This window comes from Buteo buteo, chromosome 5 (assembly GCF_964188355.1).
Source record: "Buteo buteo chromosome 5, bButBut1.hap1.1, whole genome shotgun sequence".
NCBI classification, from domain to species: Eukaryota; Metazoa; Chordata; class Aves; order Accipitriformes; family Accipitridae; genus Buteo; species Buteo buteo.
Genome location: NC_134175.1, coordinates 10,218,081 through 10,241,159, shown reverse-complemented (window position 1 = coordinate 10,241,159; position 23,079 = coordinate 10,218,081). Strand labels below are relative to the sequence as shown.

At 38.7% G+C, this 23,079-nt stretch overlaps 1 protein-coding gene across 14 annotated transcripts in view; it reads left to right on the top strand.

Moving 5' to 3' along the window:
• PCNT (pericentrin) overlaps positions 1-23,079 on the top strand; it is a 101,746-nt gene that overhangs the window by 46,503 nt on the left and 32,164 nt on the right. For 8 of the 14 annotated variants that reach the window (XR_012650390.1, XM_075027747.1, XM_075027740.1 and 5 more), the window contains 9 exons: positions 2,961-2,999; positions 7,893-8,122; positions 8,595-8,714; positions 9,230-9,250; positions 11,971-12,198; positions 16,115-16,285; positions 17,689-17,841; positions 18,433-18,603; positions 18,846-19,967. Coding sequence is in view for 13 of the 14 variants with exons in the window: in XM_075027747.1 (XP_074883848.1) it covers positions 2,961-2,999; positions 7,893-8,122; positions 8,595-8,714; positions 9,230-9,250; positions 11,971-12,198; positions 16,115-16,285; positions 17,689-17,841; positions 18,433-18,603; positions 18,846-19,967 (2,255 nt within the window). In the remaining variant the exon portion in view is untranslated. The remainder of the gene's footprint in view (positions 1-2,960; positions 3,000-7,892; positions 8,123-8,594; positions 8,715-9,229; positions 9,251-11,970; positions 12,199-16,114; positions 16,286-17,688; positions 17,842-18,432; positions 18,604-18,845; positions 19,968-23,079) is intronic. The other 6 variants (XM_075027750.1, XM_075027749.1, XM_075027743.1 and 3 more) reach the window with 3 other exon arrangements.

The following is a 23,079-nucleotide window of genomic DNA, read 5'->3' as shown; positions in this document are numbered from 1 at the left end:
TTTGACAGCTTCCAGGACTAAGGAGGTAGCTTAATAATGACAGAAAAAATAAAATACTCCTGGAAGGTTATTTGAATTACGAAAAAATTGTGGTGGTGATGTGTACTTAGTTTCATACATAAGCTTTTCCCCTGCTCCCCAGCCTTGTCCTATCAAGACACACACACATGACCAATAAAGGTAACTGTGGAAAGGTTTTAATGGTCAAGCTCAAAGCCTATTTAGGTTTTTAAAGGAAAGTATATGGGTTGAAAAAGCTGAATGAGGTAGTGTTGTTGGAGCGGATAAGGTGAGGCAAGTATCTTAAATTTTTGTATAAAGGGTGACTCACTGCAAGCCACAGACAGCCACTGAAATACCAAATCAAACTCAGGTAAGTAGGTGCAAATAAGCAATCTACATAACTCCTTCCCCCACTCCATCACTCCCTCAGCCTCACAGAGTATGTGATATGATGTAAGCTAACTGAAGGGAGCTTGTGTAGGGAAGTGGAGTAGGATGGGGGGAACTCTCTAACATACTGGATGGAGTCTAGTAATACTCAATGAGTAGAAGTTGATGCTGTGATAACTCACACTGCAAATGAAGGAACGCACATTTTAGCAGTGACAGCAGTGATTTAATAAAGACCCTGAAGAATCTACATGTAATATAGCTGGCTTACATGTAAGATATATTTTTTTGGTTCACAGAAGAAAATTCACAGATGTTATGTGACTTGCACTATGCAGGATCTCAAGACTAGGTTATACTGGTTCTTAATGATGAATCTGTGAATCATTTAAATAGAATTATGTAGTTTAGACTTCTTGAATTTGCAGGCTTAATGTCATTCTACCACTTCTATAAGTGAATTTCTCTCTATCATCTTTCAGTAGAAATTTTTTCATTTGGGATCACTGCCTTTCTACTTCTGGTAATGCCAACATTATGCTACCCTCAGCTATGTCACCACAATGCCACCTTCAGCTATGTTGCATAGATCTTTACTGCCTGAGCAGACTGCTTAACAGGTAGTTGTACATAGTGCATACTTAGGTCAGAAATAAAGACATCAAGAAACTGTTTTCTAGTGAATTTCTCCATTGTCAGTAGTAGAGGAATGTAAAGACTCTAGGTTTCAGGGTATGGACCCAAATTCTATAGGAGGGGTGTGTTTGACTGGACACAGTCTATACGTTGCAATTATCTGTCCACTTCTCAGGAGCCTCTGTTATAGACTTCTGACTGACTTTCAGCCCTACTGTATCATTGCTCTGTAACTTTTGTCTGCTTCTTGCTTCTCCCCCACCTCACCTTCTCCTCTTCTCTTCACCTTGCTGCTCTTCACCTCTCTTCTGACTCTTGACGCTACCATTGTCCTGCTCTTGCTCACCACCCTTCCATGTTCTTCCTTTTGACTCTGCACTCAACCTTTCAAATATAGTGCAATCAAAATCTCATGTTGTACATGAAGTTATAGAATGGTTTGGGTTGGAAGGAAGCTTTAAAGGTCATCTAGTCCAACCGTCCTGCAATGAGCAGGACATCTTCAACTAGAATAGAATATTTTCAGTTGGAAGGGACCTACAACAATCATCTAGTCCAACAACTAGCCTGACAACTTTTGGTCAGCCCTGAAGCGAAAGCATGTTATTAAGGGCATTGTCCAAATGCCTCTTAAACACTGACAGTCTTGGGGCATCAACCACCTCTCTAGGTAAAGGGTTCCAGGGTCTGACCACCTTCTTGGTAAAGAAATACTTCCTACTGTCCAGTCTAAACCTCTCCTGGCACAGCTTTGAACCATTCCCATGAGTCCTCTCACCAGATACCAGGCAGAATAAACCAGCACCTTCCTCTCCACATCCCCTCCTCAGGAAGATGTAGAGACCAATGACGTTGCCCCTCAGCCTCCTTTTCTCCAAAATAGACAAACTCAGAGTCCTTAGCTGCTCCTTGTAGGACATTCCTTCCAGCCCTTTCACCAGCAAGTAGATCAGGTTGCTCAGAGCCCCATCCAACCTGACCTTGAATGTTTCCAGAGATGGGGCTTCTACCACCTCTCTGGGCAACCTGCTGCGGTGTTTCACTATGCTCATCGTAAAAAATTTCTTCCTTATATCTAGCCTGAATCTACTCTCTTTAGTTTAAAACCATTACGCCTTGTCCTAATGCTACAGGCCTTATTAAAAAGTACAGTACTTATGTTAGTGTTAAAAGTTGTGTCCTTCTCTGACCTCTCATATGGCATCTTAATAATATCTTACTATTACCTTAAGAGAAAATTGAATAGTGATCTTGTGCAGATTGCCCTGGCTTACAGAGCTTACGTGTGTTTGCCCTTGTAGGCAGAGGAGGTGGTGGGAGAAGACCTCTCTTCCTCAGGGGAAAGACAGCAGAACATAAACAGATTCAGGGGCTGTAACTGGAACTATATGCATGTTGTGCTTGCTTTACAACAGTGATTATGGCATTGAGTAATATGTCCCACAGGAAACACAAAATCATTCCATGATGTTGTTGAACACAAGTACATCTGTATGTCATGGAAATGTATGACAGAGTCTGTAAGTCTGTGCTAGTGAGTCCTGCTGGACTGAATCCTGCTTTGAATCCACTGGCAGGAACTAAAAGGGGGGCCTGAGGCATTAATTATTCCATCTCTGTATGGGGAAAATTGCAAAAAGAGAATATTGATTGTCTTAGAAAATGTGTAAGTGACTAGCCAAAAATGTTGCAACAAACTTGCATGGTTATAACGTAAAACCATTTCTATAGTAGCTCTAGTCCAATTATAGACATGGATCAACGTACATCATCAGGAGCTTTGTGTCATAATAAAGATGAAATGCATTTCTGCCAAATAAAAGGTAGGCACCATCTCTGTATTACATATGAATTTTTGGTGATTTAGAAGACGGAATGGATCACAATGTCCTATTCTTGTCTTGTACATGTCTGTGTGTTTTGATTTCTAGGAACACCTATTGCTAATGTAGCACAAAAAGAAGGTTCAGGTTTGTAATGTTGTGTGGCTTTTTTCTGGTTTGTGTTGCTGTGACACTGAGTGAATGAATTGATAGGTTTGACTTTATTTTAACTAAGAGGAATAGTACTTCATAAACAGGCCCAACAAATTACTGGGATTATGAATATCTTGGCAAAAAATAGTTATGACTTCTGTGATGCATCAGAAAACAACTAAAACTAAGAATATTCAGTTCACTGATCAATATTTAAAGGAAAAAATGTTTTGCTGCCGTTAGGCTTAAAGTGCATTGTGACATTATCGTCATGTTTGCCAGCTTTATTTTTCTTTTGAGGGGATGGAGTGGGTTGTAAGCTTGCTATGAGCTTCTAATGATACACAGTAGGCTATCAGAATGATTAAATTAACTTAAAGGGGGAAAAACCAAAAAATATTTGAGGTGATGTAAAATGGTGACCTAAAAAAAGTACAGCAAGAACTGAATGAAGTCTAAGGAGACTAGAGAAATGTAAATGAATGGATAGGTAGATCAGAAAAAAGAAGGGGAGAGCAGAATGGTAAGGAAGGCTAGTAATGGGAGCAAAGATGAAACCAAAAACAAGCAAGAAGGATCTGTAGAGTTTTCCACTGACTTTGGAAGTCTAATGCTGAAGTAAAATTTGTACGTGCCAAATTGAAAAAGGCACCCCCCACAAACTAAACTGTGTATACTTAACTCCTGAGTAGCAAACATTTAGATCTGATAAATTCATAGCTGCCATGATTATGTCTCGTGGTGTACTCAAAATATAATTCTCTTACCACATTCTTAAATAGATTTTATTTATATGCATATATATATATTCGTAGATGTGTTCTCTTGCATATTCACTGTCTCTTGTTTTTAGACTTTTTCTTTTCCCCCAAAGGCAAACCAAGTCCCTCAGGTGAATAAAAATGAATTATCTAGGTAAATTCCCATTAGAGTTAAAAAGCTGCACTGGGTGGTCTTGCCCATTACTGTATCTTTATTCCTTCTGTCCATTCAGATCTCCCTCAAGCACTATCTTTATTTAACATATTTTTGGTGACCACCTCGCTGTCCTTAAATTTGCTGCTGCTTGCAGCAAATATATAACTTAGCTGGTTAGAGTGGAATTGGGGATTGATATTCTCCTGGTAGCTGCAGTCCAGCTCTTGCCAGTAGCTCATTAGAACCTGAAGAGTTGCATTTGCTGCAAGTGCTGAGCCCTAAAATTCGCCCCCTTTCTCCCACCCCAGCCATCTGTAGTACTCTTCCTCTGGTTTGGCATTGTTTGTAGTATGTGGAAAATACACTAAACAAAAATCACATTGTTTGGAGTTCACTGACATGGCTTATTCCTTGAAAAGGAATTCCTTCTCCCTTTTTTGATGTGGGGTACTAATGTGAGTAGAATGGCCTCGCTAATACAATGCACTTAGAATGGAGCTTGGCGTTTGCTAATGATGATTTTGGGAGAGGGGGGGAGTGTGCTGGGGCATTACCAAAGTGGAATTGCATGATTTGAATTAGCATTAATAAAATAGCAGGTTTGTCCCTACAAGGAAACAAATTGTGATCTGATGATCTATTCATGTTGCTCGAAATTGTATTTATAGACTTGGAGAACATGTGCTTAAAAAAAAAAAAAAAAAATTAAAAATTGCTCAAACAGCTTACACTTACTGAGATTGGCAAAATTGGATACCTGCTTTCTTTGGAACATTTTTAATTCCATGTAAAATCTGTTAGCCTAATGACTTTTTTCCATTAACTTGCATTTCTGTCTGAGGAGGTGACCGTGACTGTTTATTTCAGTTTTATCTAATCAGTATTTTGTTCCTCAGAAAGTAATAGTATTCCTTTTGAACCTAAAAAGAAGCCATCAACTCATTAAGGATTATTTTTCTTAGGATGTAGAAGGAAAAATTCCTGTGCTTGTTTTCACAAAAGCATTAGTTCTTTTCTCAAGGGGTCAGTCTGCATACATGCCCTTCCTGTGGGTGCATATATATCTGTACTCTATACCTTGCCCTCCTCTGTGCACCATGTATAAGCAAAATACAGTAGAGTGGTATTTTATTCCCATCTCCTGCCTGGCAAAACACAGCACTTGGTAAAAGATATTCCCTGTTGTGCAGCTATGGCTGGGATTCAGTCTCCTAATGGAATTCAGACTGTCATCAGCTTTTTTCTGGACTGTGTGTTTCAGCCTTGGATAACTTGCTGTGTTGCATCTCCTTGATAGCATGAGGCTGTTACAGCTCCGAGTGAGTTGTGAGAGAAATTGCTTTGAGGGAGACTCTTCATTTACCTGCATGCATTCTGCCAGAGCCCGAATTATATCCACAACTCGATGAACATTTGATTAGGAAGCTTGAAGCTTACTTAGTTCATGTGATTATTTAGCACTGTGCTAGAAAAAGCAGGGAGCGTGGCACAGGTGACTGCACAGTTGTTGTGTTATGTGGGCATCTGAGATACTGCTCTTGGTAGTTGTGAGTTTGCAAAATTAGTGCTTGGAGTAAAATGTAGTTGGAATGTAGTTGTGGATTATCACTCAAGTCAGAAAGTACGTACCAGGACTAGACCTTTTTGAAATATGTGGTCTGTGTATCTCCAGCAGTTCCTCAAAGTCCTTTATTAATCCTGTGATTTGTATTTATCAGCCAATAGCAAACTTAAAATGGCAGGAAAAGCCCAGTGCCAGCATACCCATGTGTAAGGGAGGGTAGGGCTTTTAACATGTTGTCTAGAGTGACTGCAAAGCAAAATGTGGATTTTTTTTTTCCCCTTCAGCTGGTGTGTGTCATGCTCTCACATTGGCAATGTACATGTATGCTACGCATCTCAAAGAATTCAAGTGACTGATAAGCAATTTTGTGTCCATTTCAGTTGGTTTCAAAAGCTACCATAGGTGCTTAGCAAATCTGACAGATGGTTAAAGAATCTGGTACAGTTCCATATCTGCTCAGTTTTCTTTTGCTCAATTAACCTCTTAGTTTTATATTGGATATTTTAATATTGTCTTAATGCAGAGAAAGTGCAGTTGCTACATTAAGAGACAGGGTGACTAAATCATGGCATCATAGGGTTGCTGTGGACCTTGAGCTCATTTAGTCCATATTTTTGTCCCAAAACAGAATCTCCTCTACTTGTTTCTCTTTGTCCAGCCTCTTTAATTTCCAGAGACAGACTTCACAGTCCTGGCACACTCCGTTCCATTATCCTTACCGCAGTGACATTTTCCCCAATGTTTAATGTAAATGCTATTGCATCATTCTAAGCTTGTGATGCTTATCCTCTTAATCATGAACATAAAAATGTTCATGTTTCTTGGCTTGTTTTAAAGTGTCTAGAAATTTAATTAAACATCTGTGGATAGTGAAGCACTAGAAAGGATGTAAGGAGGCTGTGGTATCACTTTAGTTTTTGAAGTTTTGTAACAGCAACTTAAAAAGATGTTAGGTCAGAAATCATGTGGGTTGAGTTGATCATGCTTGGAAAAGGGAATCGTCCCATTCTGGGAACTGAGCTGGATGACCAGTTAAGGTCCTTGTTAGAATCATAGACTTACCTTTTTTTCTGTGACTGAAAACATTTAAGATGAATAATGGAACATTTGAAAAGTAAAATAATGAGCTTTTGTAGGACCTTGCTTTAAATACTAAAGAGCTGGACTTCTGTTTTCGTGTTCAGCTATATTCACATTATATTCACGTATAGCTTTTAGCTATATTCGCATTAAAATAGTTTTGCTCCAGGTGCCTTCACAGTAGAGTCTCACTTTGGGTCTCCTAAAGTGTATTCAGTGCGTCCAACTGACTGAAAATGCAGTTTGTAGGTATAAATTAGCTCTTGATAACTTAAATAATCTTGAGCGATGTATGTTTTCATAGTTGTTGTTTTCCTTTTGCAGTCTATATAGGGCAAATATGCCCCATCTGTTTTCCCAGGTGTTTCTTCCCTTTGTAACCTCAGAACTGGACTGATTTTCTGTAAGCGTGATTTTTTTTTTCTGGGTTTTAATCCCCATTCACATTCAGAGAAGAATATTGACTTCGCTTTCTCATAGCAGCTAGCTTCAGGGTAGGCCTGGGCACTGGTGACCCCTAAAAAGATGGTCTGGGTGCTAACTCAACAGGGTAGATGTCAGCAGCAGTATCTGGCATGGCATGAGGCAGAGGAGTAATTGAGAGGCTGACCTGAGACTGGTTGTTGGAGCTCTAAGGAGGATCTTGGCATGACAGTTTGGAGGAATTGAGGATTCAGTATTGGATGGCTTGATTGGGAAGAGATTTGAAGTGAGGTGGGAAGTTGGGATGGAAGGGGTGGCAAGAATTTTAGGATGGAGTAATGAAGGATGGGGCAGTTGGAAGGATGGGTATGAGAGACTAGGTGGCTGAAAGTGGGGTGTGGGTCTTAAACTTAGGGATGGAGCACATCTGGAGTGGAGTGAATTTGGAGGATTGAGGATCTGGTGTGGTTTGGAAAGAGTCTCTGGGGCAGGAGGAGTGTGGAACCAGGGTTGAGAGGGCAAGGACCTAGGGAGGGAATTTGAAGGACTCCTGGTCAGGTGAGATGGGGCTTTCTTGAACTGTGAGGTCTCCAGGGGTGAAGGTGAAAGCTTTCTATGTGCTCAGAATATCTCCAGCAGGATTCACTTTGGGATTGAGAACAGATGCCCATGTCCTCCTTACTACGTTGTACAGTAGTCTTAACAGAGATGACTTTCAGAGACACAGTGGGCAGCCAAGTATCACACTTCGTTTTGGGTTGCTTACAGACCATCTCAGGAGATTTTTTTTCCTTGGTTTTGATGCTGTCCAAAGTACCTGAATTTAATCTCGTCTTAAACTCAATTTGATTTTTGTACACTGCACTGACAACTTTTGTTGTTGTTTTTGTGTTCCTGTCCAGGTCTACTGAAGGAAGTAGAATTTTTAGCAAAGGAGAAATTAGAGCTTCAGTGTCAGGCAGAAAAGGACCATTCCAACTTACGCTCTCAAATGAAAGTTTTGGAGGTGGAACTGGAAGAACAGCTGCATAGTAATCAAGACCTGGCTACACAGTTATTGGAGGTTGCTGAATTAAAACAGCAAATTCAAGTTCTTGAAAAACAGCTTAAAAACCAGCGGCAATTCATGGATGTAAGCAAGCTTGGTACCATATTTCCATGGTTTTAGACGTGATAAAATATTCATCCTAGTGATTGAGACTTGGAAGATGGTTCCTAAAATGGGATACTTTCCATTTTGTTTGAAATTAAGGCTTTGGTATTCTAGTCTTATAAAAGACTAGACTCTTTGGGTTTTTCTTTGTGTGTTTTTTTTAAGGTAGTTTTTTAATTACCTTTCTGTAGTATTACAGGATATTTTTTTCCTTTTTATTAATTGCTAATTGTAGTTTGTGTGTACATTGGAGCCAGAAAGGTTGGTTTTTTTTGTTGTTCCTTGTAATTTTAGCTATGCTTTTAGGACTACTAAAAGAGGTTAATTATTTTTAAGTGAGCATAGTTTCTTCACCACAAAAATAAGCACCACATTTTTCTTGTACTCAATATTTTAATTAAATGAAAAGTTTCTTTAAAAAGATTTTCATTATCTCTGGTTGGGTTTACAGGAACAAGCTATAGAAAGAGAACACGAACGTGATGATTTTCAGCAGGAAATTCAGAAACTGGAAGAACAGTTAAAACTTTCAGCAAAATCGCAGACGTCAGGAGAGCCCAGAGAGTATAGGGTGAGTAAAATCACACTTAGTGGCCAAAAGAGTTTGTTTACTACAATTAAAATACCAAAATCTGTATTGTCTTGGGGGACTGGCTCTTGAGAGACTTTTTTTTTTTTTAGCTCTGTTGTCATCCAGCAAGTGGATTTTTCCCCAACTGACTGGACTACATTTAGGCACTGAGAGGGTACTTGCATTATTTCTTACGGAGATGGAAAGAAATGTTGGATGTGCATTACAGTAAAGTTTCACAGCCTATGAGCATAGATTAAATTAGCTGAGGAGAACAACAATACAGACACTCTGCTCTACAGAGCACACCTGAGTGACTACTTCTGGGTTCTAAACATGTTTAGTTTTTTTAGCTATACCAGTTGTAGTAAGAGATGCTCTTTGTCTGCATGCTTGTCCTATTTATATTTATAAATCAGTCCTTTTTTTTCACGTTCATTTGTTTGATGCTTGGTTTCAAAGATTAACTTTTGCTTTTTGTTTTTGTTTTTTTCACATAAATGAACATTATACAGAACTATGAATTGATTCTACAGGTATGGAAAACAGCATGAACATCTCTAACTTTTCTTTCCTTTTCCTTCCTTCTATTAATTAGATCTGCTTTGGCATTTTTTCCTGTTCTTGATATATCAAGGCTGCTTCAGCTTGACTTGGAGATAAGGATACATGTTTTAGGGTGGTGGAATTCTTGCAGGGAGTGAGGAACCGCTTTCAATTTTATTTCCTGTACATAAGTTTCATTCTCCTGGCTTATTGCTCAGATGTATCACAGGCAGTTACTTACTGTAAAAGAGCTTTTTGGCATGAAAGGAGAAGTTGAGGTTTGGAGTATGAAACAAAGATAATGGAATTACGATGATACACTGTGCCTTAGCCTTCAGCTTTTGTTTGTGGCCCTGCTCTTAACAAAACTTCAATGTGTATACTACTAAAATGAATAGAAGGAAATAAAATTATGTATAGCTTATGAAATTGTGTACCTTGGTGTTAGAGAAGCAAATCTTGTAGGAACAACTGAATCTTTGATAGAGTGAATTTTCCATGCTGGAGGGCACCTGATTGTCACTTGCCTTCTGTTAACCTCTGATAAGAATTCATTAGGCTTCTTAAGAAGTAGCATGATTACATATCATTCTGCATCAGTCTCAGCTTCTCATTTGCATGAGTGCCATTGTCTGGCATTAAGATTTTCTGAGTACATCACTCACGTAGCCTACGTGTTACACTGTGGCAAAGATCAGATGATCTTAAAGATCTTTTCCAACCTAAACGATTCTATGATTCTGTGATTCTATGACTTGTTGAAGATCTGTTTGTACCCAGAAGGTATACCTCTGTGGCAGTCTTGGGCATACAGACTCATAAAGGATGTACATCACGTTATTAAAAATATGTCAAACTATTAAGACCACAGCTTGCTTTCTATCCAAGGAGTTAGGTGGATGACAGTTTGTTGCTAGTGTGCTTGTGGCTTAGTAAAGAGGAATATCTGAAAAAATTAAGACTAGCTGCTGTAACTTTGCAATCTCTCTCAGAAGGGATTAAAACTTAATTGGAGAAAGGCCCACAAGGAAGGTAACTAAGCAAGTGACATTTGTGGGTAGGGTGAGGTATGCATGCAATCTGTGCCAAAATAAAACATCAGGGTTTAGACAGTTCTTGTACAGTTGTTCAGTGCAGTTGTAACCTTGGTAATTGCATAACTCGCTCTGAAACAAATCAGTTCAAGTGAACTTCTAATTTCTGCATGTAGGAGTTATAACAAGTTCATAGTTGTTCTCTAGGCTCAAGGTATATGTGAGTCAGATTATTTTGTGAAAAGAATGCTGGTTGGTACTGGGAGCTACCATCTGAGAGTATGCCATGAGTGTGAAGGTTGTGCTTTCTTAGCTACAGGATTGCAGCACTAGCTTTCTAGCAGTGTGGTGTTAAAAAACATGCTTTTCATGTGTAGTGTGTCATAGTTTCCGAGATTCTGATGCCAGAATTTTATAGCATTAGAAAATATTAGACTTCTATGAGATTTTTCTATACCAAAAAGCTTTACTGTAAGGCCTGCATTATGCTTAACAGTTCATTAATTGCTGATGAGAAGGGAATAAGATATATACATAATTAAGGAAATGTATACGTGCCTGTAAGCAGTTGAAAATGTAATGTTAATCACTTTTGGTATCCTAACTAGTCTGTGATGCTCTCCATGCTTATTAATTTGACTAAATTAATTCTATCCTTCTGTATTTTGCTAGAGGGTGTTTTTTCTGGTTTAGTAATATCTGTACAATACTTTGAAGATGTAAAGTTCTATATTAATACAAAGAATTTTTATTTTATAATATTGAAGTGGAATTTGCATAAATTCAGACACTTATTGATGAACAAAGCATTAATTTTATAAAATCTCATCTTCCTTGCTCATTGGTGTTGACCAAATTGTTTCTCCTTTAGAAGGTTTCCCATTGCTTTCCTATCTGAGCTTGCTTTCAATGTGCTTAATGACTTTATCACTGTCACTGTAGTCTGTCTATCACACTTGGTTCTCTCCTGTCTCTGTTACCCACCAAAGCTCCTAGCCTTGCCTTCATGTTAATTACTGGGATGAATAAGTCACTGTTTTCCTGCAGCTCTGTGCATGATTGGATCTCAGTGACCTCAAATGCAAAATTGTTATCCTATTCACATTTAATCGATTTTTGGAAAAAAGAGTACCTGTTCTTTGTTGACTGCTTTGAATCTGTCTGATTTGCAGGCACTGAGTATGTTACACTGCATATTTATCTTTCAGTTCTTGGTATCTTCCTTTAAACTGGAATTCCCTGAAGTAATGAAACAGGGTTCTGAGGTTACAGAAATACATCTAATTCTATTAGTAATAATTAATGTAATCTTGTTTTTTTTTTTTTAATCTTAAAGAAACAAAAAACCCGAACAAAAAACCTCACACAGCACAAGGCCCCTTTTGCTGACCACTGGGCCTTGAGAGTATGCCTTCATCCAGTACTTCGTGAGAATACTGCCAATATTGAGAGAGTAATCAAATGTGTATTTAAGACCTGCTGCATTTGGAAAACATGATTTCATAAAGTTACTTTTTCATCCTTTCTGTCCACATCTAGTTTTACTTTCATCTCAGATTTTACCACTAGTTTAGTCCATAGTAAAACTCTACCTGCTTTGCCATGAAATTACTCTTGCTTCCAATTGGAGGTTTGTTATATTGCCTGAATATCTGTATAATGTGATTTCTGTATAGGTAGAATCTTTGCAAGCAGAAATAAAAGAGAAGATGGATAATTACAATAAGCTGTTATTAGAAAAGGAGCAAAAACACCAAGAAATTGCAGCTCGTGATAAAGAGATAGAAAAACTGGTGGCACAGATACAAGAACTGAAGCACAGCAGTACTGAAGCCTCAAAGACTGTACACTACTTGGAACAACAACTGCAAAAAATGAAGAAAGTGGAAACCGAATTAAAACAAGTAATTTTTAAATATTTACTTAAATGGGAGTGGCATTATGCAGACAGTGTCTTCATGGGGGATCTCAACAACTGTGTTAAGTGGTATTTGAGACTATCCCTGGCACCTAGTGGTGAGTTAAACTGTTGTATTAATGGCAGGTATCACAGCCACGGCTTTAAACAAACTCTGGTTTTATGAACTATAAGCCTACTTACTACAGAGACTGCTTTTTGACAGTTGTCATGTTTGCATGGATCAGAGTTGCTCTTTTGCTTCTCTGGAAATTCCCGAGAAGGTAATGTTACTGAATATTAAACATCATGGATCTTGAATAAGTAACTATGTTTAAAATCATATTATCTTAATTGGTAGCTCTTCTTGCTATGTGTCTTTGGAGCCAGATCTGTCTGCCATACTCCAAAATTCTTAGTACTTTGGTACTACTGCAGATTTAATCATACCTTAGAGTTAAGAATTACATTCCATTTAGCAAAAGTATTTGTCTTTTACCAAACATCTGAGTAACGTTTTCTACCTTCTTAAACTAAATGTTTTGGTTTCCTCCCACTAGTTTTCCTTGGTTAAGTATTGTTGGTGTGTCTGTCAGGTTTGAAGATTTGAGATTGGCATGATCTAAACTAAATTTATTAGTTTAATTGCTAATTCTGTAAATACTTGCTTCCATTATTTTTCATTCTAAAAATATTGAACAAATTTTTTTGTTTGTTTTAGCTTCAGTTAACATGATATAGACTAGCCAGTTGTAGTTTATTAGGTACTATTATTCCCATCTGTGTGGCACTTGTGAGATTGCATTTGGAGAACTGCTTGGTTTTAGACTCCCATGTACAAGAAGGACACTGGCGTACTGGAGCAAGTCTAGCAAAAGACCATCAAGATGGTCAGGGAGCTGGAGCAAATGATTTTTGAGGGGAAGCTGAGAGAACAGGGTTTGTTTAGCGTGGCGGAGATCTTGCTGTTGCCTACAACTACATAATACAAGGTTATAGAGGAGATGGAGTCAGACTTGGAGGTACACAGTGAAAGGATGAGAAGATACAAGCATGAACTAGAGCAAGGGAAATTCCAATTAAATGTTAGGGGGAAATGGTCATACTAGGGGCAGCCAAATGTTGAAAAAGGGGCTCAGAGTGGCTGTGGTGTCTCTGTGACTTGGAGATAGTCAGAATTCAGCTGGCCAAGGCCCTGAGCAGAGCCAAGCTGGTTCTGCTTTGGGTCAGAGGTTGGACCAGATTGCTCTAGAGACCCTTCCCAGCTTAAGCTATTCTGTGATTTTATCCAAACATACAAAAGCTGTGCCCATTAGTTTTCTGTCTGGCTGGCCTTGGAGTGGATGGAGACTGTGATAGTGTTGTTGACAAGTTGCTCTTGTCTCCAAAATCTCAGCTTTCTGTTAAACAGGCTTTCTTTATCCATGTGAATTCAAAATATTCTTTTAGCTGTCTGAATGTCCCAGTAAATTAGTCTTTCTTTAAAATCCTAAATAAGCCAAATTCAGACTCTTGTTTTTGTTTTTTCTTTTTTTCCAAGAAACTAATTCGTTGGCTTTGGACAAGGTTATGCTACTCAGTTTGCCAACTGTAGGCATTGTAATAGCTTGCCTTGAAGCAATTTTGTGCAGTAAATAAGTGCCAACGGAGCTCTAAGAATGGTTGTGTGTCATGATTTTTTTCTGTAAAAATATACTTAATGTGAATGGCAATTAGAGGTTTTTATTGTCCCCCAAATTCCAACATATGAAAAATGTAGGTATTACAGATAATGGAGACTAGTGCTAATGAGAAATAGGTCTGGAAAGAGTAATTTTGAATATGGAATGGTATCTTTTTGTGAAGAACACTGACTAAACTCACAGATCCATTTATCCTGCCATTATGTGCATGAAGCAGGTCTTCATTTTTTCTTGGTCCAATTCCTTCCAGTTGTTCAGGTGGTTGATATGTAACATTGACGCTTGTGGTTAGGGTTGTGCTGGGAGGTTTGCTCATCCTTTTGCTTGAGGTCTTGGAGACAGGGCTCATTTAGGGAGTTTGCTATCCTATGGATTTTGGTATTGGTGAAAGAAGATACCACGTTAGACTGTATCTGTGTGGGCATCCAGAAGAAGGTTTTTACAGTGAAAGTACATTACATAAAGCTCTGATTTTTGGATGGATTGCTACTTTTTTTGCTGGGTCACTGTAGCAACCTCAGAAAGAACACAGCAACTGGAGAACACTAGGAGAAACTTAACTCTTGTGTGCAGAGCCGTGCTGACACCATGAGCTATGGCACACTTGCAACTCTGCTGTCCAGTAAATGCAGGAACATTTGAGGTAAGGCAGCCCAGTTCTGCAGGAATCTGGATGTGCACATAGTTACTGGATGGGTTTTGTCAGTGACCAAGATGGTGTGGGTAATGTCTTATTTTCAGCTGATATAAACCAAAAAAAGGCTCTATTGTTGTTTGGGTTTTGTTGCTATGTGTGTCTTTTCATGTATAGCAGCAGGATGATTGAGGGGCTGGTTAATATCATAGGTTTCATGTGAGTGCAAGAAAAGTTTTCATTTATCCCTTCAGGACAAACAAAAATATTTGTGATAGGTGCTTTCCTACCCAAAAAAGTGCAGGTGATGCTTTCATAATTATTACATTTGGTTTTTATCCTACCAGTGATACTAGGTGTGAATGACACAGCTTTGTACCCTAACTGGCTGTCTCCCCTATAATTTTCTCTTGTGTGCTGTGTGTGCCTGCAGTGTCCCCAGAGCTGGCCAGAAAGCCAGCAGGGACTGGCTGGGGGCTAGTGGGTGGAAATCAGATGGCGTATTTAGTATAGGATGTGAAGGTTTGGACAACTGTTTTAAATACCTGTTCTTGGGCATGCTGTTTTGATGCTGCAATACAGTGTTAACTCTGTAATTGATGCTTCTTTCATTTCAAGAACAGAAGATGCTGTCTATGTACTCTGGGTCTTAGTTCCCCTTGATTAGAGAAAAGATGGTCAAATTTTACTTAATTTTTTGGCAAATCGTATGATGAGTCTAAAATAACCCTTCTGTTAGAGGTATGTGTGTTGAGCTATGGGCAGAGTAAGAGTTGAACAGCAGAGGCACTTACTGCCTTAGGTTTCTAGTTCCCCTTGATTAGAGAAAAGATGGTCAAATTTTACTTAATTTTTTGGCAAATCGTATGATGAGTCTAAAATAACCCTTCTGTTAGAGGTATGTGTGTTGAGCTATGGGCAGAGTAAGAGTTGAACAGCAGAGGCACTTACTGCCTTAGGTTTCTTGTCCAGCTTTCCTTTGTTGTATTAAGTGCAGGTGTGTATGCTTGCTGTTTGGACGAATTCCCAAGTGAAGCTTTCTTCCTTGGACTGACCCAACTGCTGAGAAGGACTGTGAGAGAAAGAGGATTAAAGTAGAAGTTTTTAAAAGAAATAAATGAAACTATGGTAGCTTGACAGACCACAGATCTGACAAACTTAGTGCTGGTGCTTCACATTCTGACTTAACACGAGCTATTTGTAGTAGGTTTTTGATCTACCCAAAACTCTCCAGGTCTTAAATTTAGCTTGGCAAATATATGGTATCATAATAAATTTGGAAATGGCTACAAGAACAAGACGTTTAGGTTCTTAAACATACAAAACACTGTGTAATTGAGAAAGTGTAATGTATCACCGAATCCTAAATTTTCAGAAGTTGTTAAACTTGGGTTAGAAAAAATAAAGGGGTAAAAACTTAAGTGAGCTGAAAACATTCAGTTGTTTTGAATTCCTATTTCTTCATAGGCCATTGGGATTATGTACGTTTCTTCTTGCACTGGGGTTTGTCAGGGATGATGAAGTATTTTGGCAGGATTGTTCTTGTTAGATGGGTGTGTATATTGACAACAATAAATTCTAACATATTAAAAAATTATATATTGCAGGATAAGGAGGCATTACAACAACAACAGTACAATAACCTGATTCAGATCTCTGCCCTACAGTCTAAATTGGATGAAGCGAGGCACAGAGTACCAGCAGACGGCAGTTCTGCCCCAGTGCTGAAGGAGCAGTTACAGGCAGAGCAGGAAGCACTTCAGATGAAAGAGAGAGAGGTAAGAGTTTTGGTAGGGTCCTGTAGACTTCCGATTCCCTCACATAATTGCAGAAACATTTTATTCAAACTTGTAACTGGGAATTGAAGCCATTCAAAAATGCAGTGACTGATGTCGTAGTAAATGTGCCCTTTTACCCAGTATTCTCTATGCTTTGGTCTTAACTAACCTTTTTCTTGCTTTGTTCTGTTTTGTCATTCCCCTATCTGTCAGTCTCCCCTCCCACTGGAAACTGTCTTGTGATGAATCACATCAGCTTTGAGACTAATTAATCAATATCTCTTGAAAACTGATTTTCCTTTCCTTCCAAGGTTGAAGTGGAGTGAAAGGTAGATATATTTTTGTTTGACTTAGAGGAATTATCACTCACTCTCAAAGAACAGAAAGGGCAACTATGCATAATAGTGTCATCTGACCTCTATTTTGTGAGCCAGGGAAAGTTAGTGATGAGTTCTTGTGACAAGTTAAGCTGAAATGCAGTGTAATTGGTCACATTATTTAGAACTTTTATTGGATTTACATGCACAGATACACCCCGCCCCCCCATATGTTTATGTAATATTACATAGCTATTATAGTATCTGTAGTATATAAACATACAGTCTGGTTTAGGATGTGCAAAGAAGACAAACATGGGTGATCCTCCAGTTAATTGTACACCATTGTTTCAAGAGCAGTAAGATAATAAAGACTAATTTCTTACAGATGGAAGTTCCAAGTCTCTTAAGAAGTCTGACCTCAGGAGCCACTAAGCCTTTTTCATTCTCAAAGCCCCTATACCTTGCTACTCATCAAGGGAAGAGATGATCAAAGCTGTGGGTGGCAAGATCGCAGTGTTTCCAAATAGCTCTTTGCTCTCAAGCTTTCAAACAGCTACAAGCAGAGAAATGTGTAGTTATTGACTCTTTTACAGGTTGAAGGAGTCAATGCTCAGAAATTTTTTGATTGCTGTGTTACTGGGATTAGCACTGCAGTGCTAATTTCTATTTTCTAGGAGGAGGGGAATGGTGATTATATTAACTGCTTGTGATTACATTAGACATCAAATGCTAATGTGTCTCCTGTCGTTATGTTAAATTACATCAGTGGTCAAGCCTTGATCAGAACAGATGAACATATCTTTTGTGAGCAGTTAGTTTTGTTTTGTTTTTTTTTAAAAGAAAATGGAAAACCACCTTTGCAGTACTTCGGTTTTGCAGCTGAGGAGCTGGAACATTAGCTTCTTACTCTCCTTTTATGTCTCAAGTATTTTATTAATGCAAATTGATTAGAGGGAGTTTAAATCATAGAGTTTGCTGAAGTTACTTGCTCTCAGTAAATAAGGTGTTGAATGAAGCTTTATCTTTTCTGCTTAAATAAGAGGACTTAACTGAAACAACTATGCATTTTCTTCTTTTTTTTAGATTGCAAGCTTGTTAGACCAACTAGGACAATATAAAGATAATTTGATCAGTAAAAACGAGGAGATACTGCAGCTGAACTTGCAGTTAGAGATGCAAAAAAACCTTAGCACTTCCAGCATCAGCCAACTTCAGTTAGAGAATGCACACTTGAAGGTAGGTTTCCTTAGCTTTAGTGTGTATCAGCTAAAACTTCTGACACCTCCTTTCTTGAGTGTTGTGGTCTTCAGACATTTTAAACAGATAATTTGTTTGTTTCTCTTGTCAAGGGAATATTGCATTACTGTTACAAGGCTAATGCTGGTTATCGTAGAACAAAAACCCTGTGAAACTCTAGGTTCGAGCTTATGGCATTATCTTCTACAGTAATTTGATTTAAATAAAAAGCTTAGCTTTTTTCTAGCCCTGATACATTATGAACTACAGTGTTGTCATTTAGTAAACTCTATAAGGTTTTGTGTGCATTCCTGACCTCTACAGCCATAGCAAATGTTACAAGTTAGAAAACTGCTTGGTTGTCAGTCTGGCAATTAGAGTGTTCATCTCTTACCTTGCATGTTCAGAAATGTTGTGGCAATCTAATCCAGTGGTACAAATCTAAATTAAGTAGCTGTAGTTGTGTTCTTGAGTTCTTTAACATTGTAGTAAGGAGGAGAATGTTTAAATAAAGCCCTTGGTTCTGTTCTGCCATTATACTGGGAGAGAAAGTAAATTCCTTCTAATGAGACTGATGTTTTTTCTGATCAGGAAAATATAACACAACTTCAGGTGAAGCAAAATCAGGACCTGGGTATTAATGATTCCTCAGCTTTGTCCTTCCCACAAGCACTACTTAAAGAAAAGAATCAAGAAATTGATCACTTGAATGAGCAGATGAAGAGGCTCCAGCATGAGCTAGAGAATACTTTGGAGAATAAAGTAAGAGTACTTACTATATGTTCATTGCTTTATTTTGAGGGAAGCAAGGTATATAGAATCTTATTGTAGATGAAATCTATTTGATAATTCTCTTAAGAAAGTAGAGAGTATTCTGAGTAGCTACCAGCTGAAGTGTGCAATTCTTCCTGCTCTGATTCAGTAAAAAAATGTAATTTAAACTCTATGTGCAATAATAATTCTGCCTACATACAGTAATATTCAGACCTTATCCTTTTGATCAGGTTGTGGAAGACCAAAAATCTGAAATTGAAGAACTCAGATCACTTGTCGAGCACCTTCGTGGTGACCAGGAAAGGCTGCATAAGGACAAAGATGAAGAGGTAGAGCAACTCCATGGAGTAATTGAGAAGCTTCAAAAAGAGCTGGCACAGTTTGGACCAGTATGTCATGAAGTTAGTGACAACCAAGATGATTTTTATCAACTTGCATTGGGAAAGCCAGTGGAAAACCTTCAGAATGAGTTGAGGAAAGGACTGGTAGATTGTCAGGATGATATTGATCCAGACAGAAGAAACGCATTGCTACTCTCCAAAGTGAGAGAACTTCAGGAAGAACTAGAGCTTCTCTCAACTGCTAGAGAAGCTCTGCAGCAGCAACTGGAAGAGAAGGAAATGCAGTTCAAAATGGAAGTGGAAATTTTGGAGAAAAAATGCCAAAAACTACGAGAGTCATCAGAGCAGCACATTGCAGAGTTAACCGCTCTGAGAATACAGTACGATGAACTTCAGGAAAAGTACAGCCTTTTCCAAACACATTTTTCTCAGAGAGAGGTTGAAGCAAGGATGACTACTTCTCGCATTCCAGAACTTGAAGATACTGTGAGAGAAAGGGAAACAAATATTCTAGAGAAAGATATGCAAATGAAGGCAATGGCAGATCAAAAAGAAGCTGACACAACTGAGTTGCAGTACTTAACAAAAAAGGCAGCAGAGCTTCAAACTGAATTGGAAAAGAGAGATGCAAGTCAGGCTCAAGATGTTTATAGTCTTCAGTTAGAAGTTTCTAGACTTCATTTCCAGATGCAAGCACTGAATGAGAAAGAAGTAGCTTATCAGAGAGAAATCAATGAACTGCAAAGTAGCACGGCAAAACTGAAAGATCAAATCAAGGCATATGTGAAAGAGCTTGAAGCCTTACAATTGGAAAGAGATGAACTCGTTTCATGCTTGGAGTTGTACAAGCCAAAGGAGCAACATGATCATGAAGAGACTAACCTTCTCCAGCCATTCTGCTGGAGAGAAAGAAAAGGTGAAGCCCTTGAAAAAGGAACAGAGGAATTGGAAAAACTGGAAGCAAATCGTGATCAGTCATTTGCAGTACTGGCTTCCCCTCCTGAAAAACTGGTATGTTGTTTGTTTTTTAATAGTATTATTTGTTTTTTTAAACAATCCAATTTTATGTGTCATATAAAGCCCTACAGTTTATCCTTTTTAGTGCTGTAAGAATGGGTGAAGATGAATACTGTGGCATAAAAATGGCTGTGGTGAGTCAGTTGAAGGGTCTGTCTATCTTTGTGTAGTTTCTCCAGCAGTGGCTAGAGGTAGATGCCTGGAAGGTCTAAGAACAGGGCAAAGATGTGTGGAAACCTAATCCAGTCAGTTTTTCTGAGCTGGATATAGTTTTGGGCATGGATCTTAAGGTATATATTGAGTGTAGGTGGCAAGGTTGTTGGCAGTGGGGGGAGCTGCAGGGGAGCCTCTATGAGAAAAGGCTGGGGCTGCTTCATGCTGGGCACAGCTGGTTCCACCGCAGGACACCACTGAGCCTGTCAGCCATGTGCATGGCACTGCTGCAAAAACATATTTAAGAAAGGGCAAAATGCTGCACAGCCAGTGAAAAGTGAGGGGAAAAAAAGTGTGAGAAACAGCCCATGGGAGAGACCATGCTAGGGGAGATATCTACACTGCAAGGGAAGAGGTAGAGCAGTTTGGAATGAAGGAACAAAATGAGCCTGGGGAGAAAAGGTGGGGCGGGGTGGGGAGCTGTTTCAGTGTCTGTCTTTGTTTCTTGCCATCCAACTCTATTTTAATGGCAATAAATTTTCCCCAAGTAAAGTCTGTTTTGCCTGTGAGAGTAATTTGTAGGTGATATCCCTGTCTTAATCTCTACCCATGAGCTCTTTCCATCTTATTTTCTCCCCCTGATCTGTTGAGGAGGGAAAGTGAGAGAGCGGCTGGGTGGGCATCTGGCAGCCAGCCAAGGTTAACCCACCCCGAGCTACTAGGACTATGTTTGCCATGGATCATGGTTTAACCCCAGCCAGCAACTAAGCACCATGCAGCCACTCACTCACCTTCCAGAGAGAATTGGAAGGAAAAAGGTGGAACTTGTGGGTTGAGATAAGAACAGTTTAATAGAAAAGAAAGGAAGAAAATAATAATTATAATAATAATAATAGTAATACAATCACAATAATAATAATAGGATTGGAATATACTAAACAAGTAATGCACAATGTAATTACTCACTAGTTGCCAACTGATGCCCAGTTAGCTCCCGAGCAACGAGTCCCCCCAGGCCAACTCACGCAGTTTATATACTGGGCATGACATCACATGGTATGGAATACCCCTTTGGCCAGTTTGGGTCAGCTGTCCTGGCTGTGTGTCATCCCAACATCTTGTGCCTTCCAGCCTGCTTGCCGGCTGGGTATGAGAAGCTGAAAAATCCTTGACTTAGTCTAAACACTGCTTAGCAACAACTGAAAACATCTGAAAACATCAGTGTGTTATCAACATTCTTCTCATACTGAATCCAAGACATAGCACTATACCAGCTACTAGAAAGAAAATTAACTCTATCCCAGCTGAAACCAGGACACCATGCTTTATGGCTGTCCTGGAGAACTACTTGAAAATTCTTTGTCATGTATCATATTTTTCAGAAATCTTTATTTACTGTGACTCCCTCTTGTATTTACTCTGAATCTTTTCTAGAACCATTTGCTCCAGATAACCTAATGTGAACTTTTGGAAAGCAGTAAGACCCAGATGACCTGTTTTTCAGAGAGCTGTAGTTGTCTGTCATATGCCAACTTACTGTCTTTTAAGGCTGGCTTACAGAGGTGATAAGTGTTAGTAAGAAGGCTTATATGAAAAGAGTTTCTGAGTGCATGGGAAAGGAAAAAGGTTAGGTGTCAGACTCATGTGGATTTTGGGGGTCCTGACTGGCATATGATATGGGTATAAGGTGGTTGACGTAAACTGTACTACTTGCCCCATTGTAGTGGGAAGGGAAGATGGCTTTTCAGCACCAGGTAGAAATTATGGTTTGTAGGTAGAATTATTGGATTTCCAAGTTAGGCAAAATAACTGTGCTTTAATGTTGGTATTGCTAAAGGTAAAAACCTACTTGCAGCATTACTGTGATGTTACAGAATGTTTCATATTACTTTGCCATTTTACTTCATAGCCCAGCAATTAAAACAGGATGCAGTTCTTTGTTTTAAAACCTACTCCGTAGTAACAGTGGGTTTTCATTAGGCTTTTGTCTGGTATCTTTAAGCTACACTGAAGTATTTAGGATGTATCTTATTTAAATTATACTTGAATGCCATCTCTCCTTACTTAAAGAAATGATAGGATAATTACTATGTAAAATGACTTATGTTTATTTTTTTAAGCAGAAATGAAGAGTGTAGCTATGCAAAACATGTGATCATTACTAGTGTTTGTATCTTTATTTGCTTAGAAGTTCTAGTTTGGATCAGTGCCATTTGCCTAGGTAATACTGTACATTCAGTGTCTGTCTCAGAAATCCCGCAGAAAAAGGGATCAGGTGGGAATAGCGTTGAATGATCTATGCAGAATGATGTCTATCAGACCATTGAATGTGTGTATACAAGGCTGCATCAGAGCTTAGCCACCTGACTTCCAGTGTAGTGGTCTACTGGACCATGTTACTTATACAGATAGTGGTTGTTAGATCCTTGTTTAAAGAACATAAATAACTGCCATAACCAAATACACTATGTACCAGATTCACTGGCTGTGCTTTTTATCTGTCTCTATAGGTCCCTTTCAAGTTGTAATAGCCACTTAGTAGTAGCAGTAATTCATGGAGATCAGTTACCAGCTTTCTGGTGGAAATCACATGCAGCAACACTGTCTTTCTCTTGTCCAGAATAAGAGTACAGCTGCTTGATCTCTGCTTAGTAATGATTATTTGTTACAAGCTTACATTACCAGAATATGCTGTGTGAATTCCAGCCAACTCCCTTATTTATGCCATTTGTCATGTAAAATACATACACAGTGTCAGGTGCATGCACAACTTTTAAATCATAGTTAGATAGTAGATAAAATTTCAGAAGGTGTGGAAAATACACAATCTATGTATGGCTCACGTAAAAAATATTTGTCCTTTGAACACAATGCAGGGAGAGTTGAAGGCTATGACCACTTCACAGAATGAAAAGTATTTAATTGTAAAGATGGCATCTCATAAAGAGGAACT